Source organism: Dipteris shenzhenensis, chromosome 28 (genome assembly GCF_047967505.1).
Source record: "Dipteris shenzhenensis isolate YYH24624 ecotype China chromosome 28, Dip_SZ_1.0, whole genome shotgun sequence".
Taxonomy (NCBI): domain Eukaryota; kingdom Viridiplantae; phylum Streptophyta; class Polypodiopsida; order Gleicheniales; family Dipteridaceae; genus Dipteris; species Dipteris shenzhenensis.
The window spans coordinates 117,801-120,877 of NC_141623.1; the positions used below are offsets into that span (position 1 = coordinate 117,801).

The following is a 3,077-nucleotide window of genomic DNA, read 5'->3' on the forward strand; positions in this document are numbered from 1 at the left end:
GCAATTGAGCTGGAGACGTTAAATTTATGAGTGTTTATCAAGTGATAAGCAATTCAGTTGAAGATGTGACATTTATGAGTGTGTTGATCGGTGATGAATAAGTAGTGGAAATGCTTGAGACTTTCTTCTTTCAATCCTTGTGCAAAGCAGGGGATAATCACCGGGTTTTGCAACCCATGATGGGTTCCGAAGCGTAGGGGACTTGGCAATTGCGCCAAAATATTGAGCGTGTGAACATGAGAGCCTGCATGGCTGAAAATAGCACGCGGGGGCTGTCCGGAGGTTGAGATAAAACTTACCTAAGGATAAAAAATTGAAACTCTATGGTATCTAGAAATTAGAAAATGAATACATAGTCAGCGCAAGCGTGGCTCTTCCATTCTTCAAGATTCCAATCTCCAGGCTCCAGACTCCAGCTTACGGCTTGTGCAAGCAGGCCGTCTCGTCCCTTTTACAACAGATGATCTGCAAGCTTGACCACAATGGGTGCATCCGGCAGCGACGTAGTAGCTACTTCGAAGATAGCGCTTGCAGCAGATCAATATTACCCGATCCGCTTAATCGACGTTGCGGCAACTGTGGATGACGAATGCTGCAGTATCTGCTTCAAGGAGCCGGTTCACAGCTGGAATTTCCATGCTATCTCCCACACCTGGATGGAGGACGCTCGCGACTTCTCACTGAAAGTCGGAAAGGAGGTTGCCCGATCAACCGGGGGAGGTAGCAGCCGCAGATACAACGAGGCTTTCAAGCACGCAGATTTTGCTGAGAATGCATTCTACCGGCAGCTCAAGCTGTGGTTCCGGCTGCTGCTGAAGGAGGAGGGCATGGAGTATGCATGGTATGATTCGGTGTGCATCGACCAGTCGAGCCAAGAGGAGAAGCAGAGGGACATTCCGCGAATGAGAGATATCTACGCTAAAAGCAAAGGCTGTTTCGTGTTCCCGCATGGCATCGGCCAAGACGTCAATTTCTGGGGCGCTTCTGAGGATCGTCTCGGCCACACGCGCTTTGATGACCCTAAGCTTCCCCGCTGGTTCAGCCGCTGTTGGACGCTGCAGGAGTGCGCGCTGCCCAGCCAGCTCACCTTCCTCTTCTCGCTCTCTGCCGCAGAAAGCCACAGCGTCGATTTCTTCATCCGCTTCGCCGGTGGAAACTGCAAATCTTGCTCTAAAATCGACCTTGACTCCGTTGATGCACTGTCCCCTGAGTTCGATGTCGCTAGATTCGATGCTTCCTTCCGCCACTTCAGACTGGAATCAGTAGACGAGTACCACATTGAGAACCCCAGGTATACTTTCGCCAAGAGCTGTTTCCGTTGCAGCTCCAGCCTTCGCATCAGAAGAACACTGCTCGATTTGCGGGAACTAGGTCCAGAGGAACTACGTCTAGATGAAATACCTGAACAATATATGCTGAGACATGGGATGATGAAGTACATTATCTTCATTGATGGAGAAATCTATCGGATTTTGGCTGCTTTTTTGGGACTAGCAGCAACATACATTCCCGGCACGACTCGCTTCGAGTATGACCGCAAGCCAAGTTTCGACGAGTTGCCTCTGCTCGTGCAAGACCTCAAGAGTCAACAGCTCTTGCTGGACCAACTCAGGGACCCCGACACTCGCAGTCCCATGGTTGCCGCGCTCATGGTTGCTGCGCGCTACTGCCAGGATGCTCACGAAGAAGACCGGATGCTCTCCATTCTTGGGTTGCTAGATCATGCGCAGCCTGCTCTCCGGATCATCGAGGGCTGCCTGCACCTCCAGATTTTGGAGATCTGCCAGCAGAATCCTGACTTGCTTCTCGCTCAAATGTGTGCCATGAGCTTCTTTGGTCACGACAGGCCGGGCATGTCATGGGCTCCCCGCCTCCTCCCACATCACCGCGAGGATTTGGTGTTCCTTCACAGACAACGCTGGGAAACATTTCCAGGTAGACTCATCTCGCACTTTTATAGATCTGAAGTCTCAAATTTGAAGGGTGGAAGGGTCAAGGGTGATGTCAATTTGTGCCATTCATCTATATTGCCCATGATTATGAACTGAGGCATATATATGTTATATGATGTAATAGGTCTAATCTTCAGCACGAACTTGAAGGTTGTGAATCTAGGCGCCGATCGGATAAATTTAACAGCATGCATTGTCGGTTCTTCTTGTCGCATCGATGCTTCAGAAGATTACTCCATTCACTTCTCCTTTACTTGCGGCATTCAAGCAAAGATCCGTCGGATTGTGAACTTGGTGTTTACAAATGGCGTAGTTGGGTCCCGCAGTAAACTCTCTTACGGCACCTTCTTGTCGGCAAAGGGCTACTCTCGATTTCCAGCTTCCAGTTTCGAGTCCAATCGGGGAAGAGACCTAGAATTCATCACTTGGTGGATCCTTCTTGGGGATTGCGTCTTCGAAAGACAATCGTGCAAGGTTGCCATGGCTTGCATACAAGATAGACGAGCATCCATATATTCTGAAGACCTCCACAAAGTGGGCCTTTACTTCTTCCCAGTCGACCTCGCCTTTCAAATCTTCGATGAAACCACTTCCTTCTCTTGTTCCGTAGCTGGAATGGGAAACCATGATTCAATGCGAGAGTTTTGGGATGTTGTATGCACTTGAGTTTCTCGATATTGAATAGTCTGCAACCTTTCTCTACTTTTGGGCAAAGGTTTGTTTTTTCTTGACACGTGGGTGGCGAATATTTGGAAGGGAGATATCACCTTGTGGTAACATGGGTATGTGGTGTGTATTAGCGTGTGTTGGTATAGTTCCTATCTACTTCTTTCAGCTGGTGACTCACAAAGTAGATGGGATGATCAAGCTTTTGTTCACCAGGCAGAGCTAGCACGCACCGTATTGTAAAGTTCAAATATGAACATGAAATATTAAATCCCAATTTGATGCACATAAGATTGGTGCTGATGCTAGAGCTCATTTCAAGGCATCGTATGCCTTTTGGCATTCATATGTCCATTCAAAAGCAATTAGTGACATGTACAATGAACGAGCTAACTCTGCGTACATATAGATGAATCTCCTATAATACCCAGTGTGTCCAGTGAACCGTGGAACACTCTT

At 48.2% G+C, this 3,077-nt stretch overlaps 1 protein-coding gene across 1 annotated transcript; it reads left to right on the forward strand.

Annotated features, from left to right (window-relative positions):
- The first annotated feature begins 482 nt into the window (after positions 1 to 482).
- LOC147883006 (uncharacterized) lies at positions 483 to 2,618 on the forward strand. Its single transcript, XM_087399234.1, has 2 exons — positions 483 to 1,935; positions 2,077 to 2,618. Exons 1-2 carry the CDS (start codon positions 483 to 485, stop codon positions 2,616 to 2,618), a joined length of 1,995 nt encoding a protein of 664 aa, XP_087255360.1.
- Positions 2,619 to 3,077: the final 459 nt, after the last annotated feature.

Bases quoted from the DNA above. Each gene is read 5' to 3' on its own strand.
- LOC147883006 (XM_087399234.1), top strand. From the start codon at position 483: ATGGGTGCATCCGGCAGCGACGTAGTAGCTACTTCGAAGATAGCGCTT. The intron at 1,936-2,076 runs GTAGACTCATCT...ATGATGTAATAG, and splicing joins ACGCTGGGAAACATTTCCAG to GTCTAATCTTCAGCACGAAC.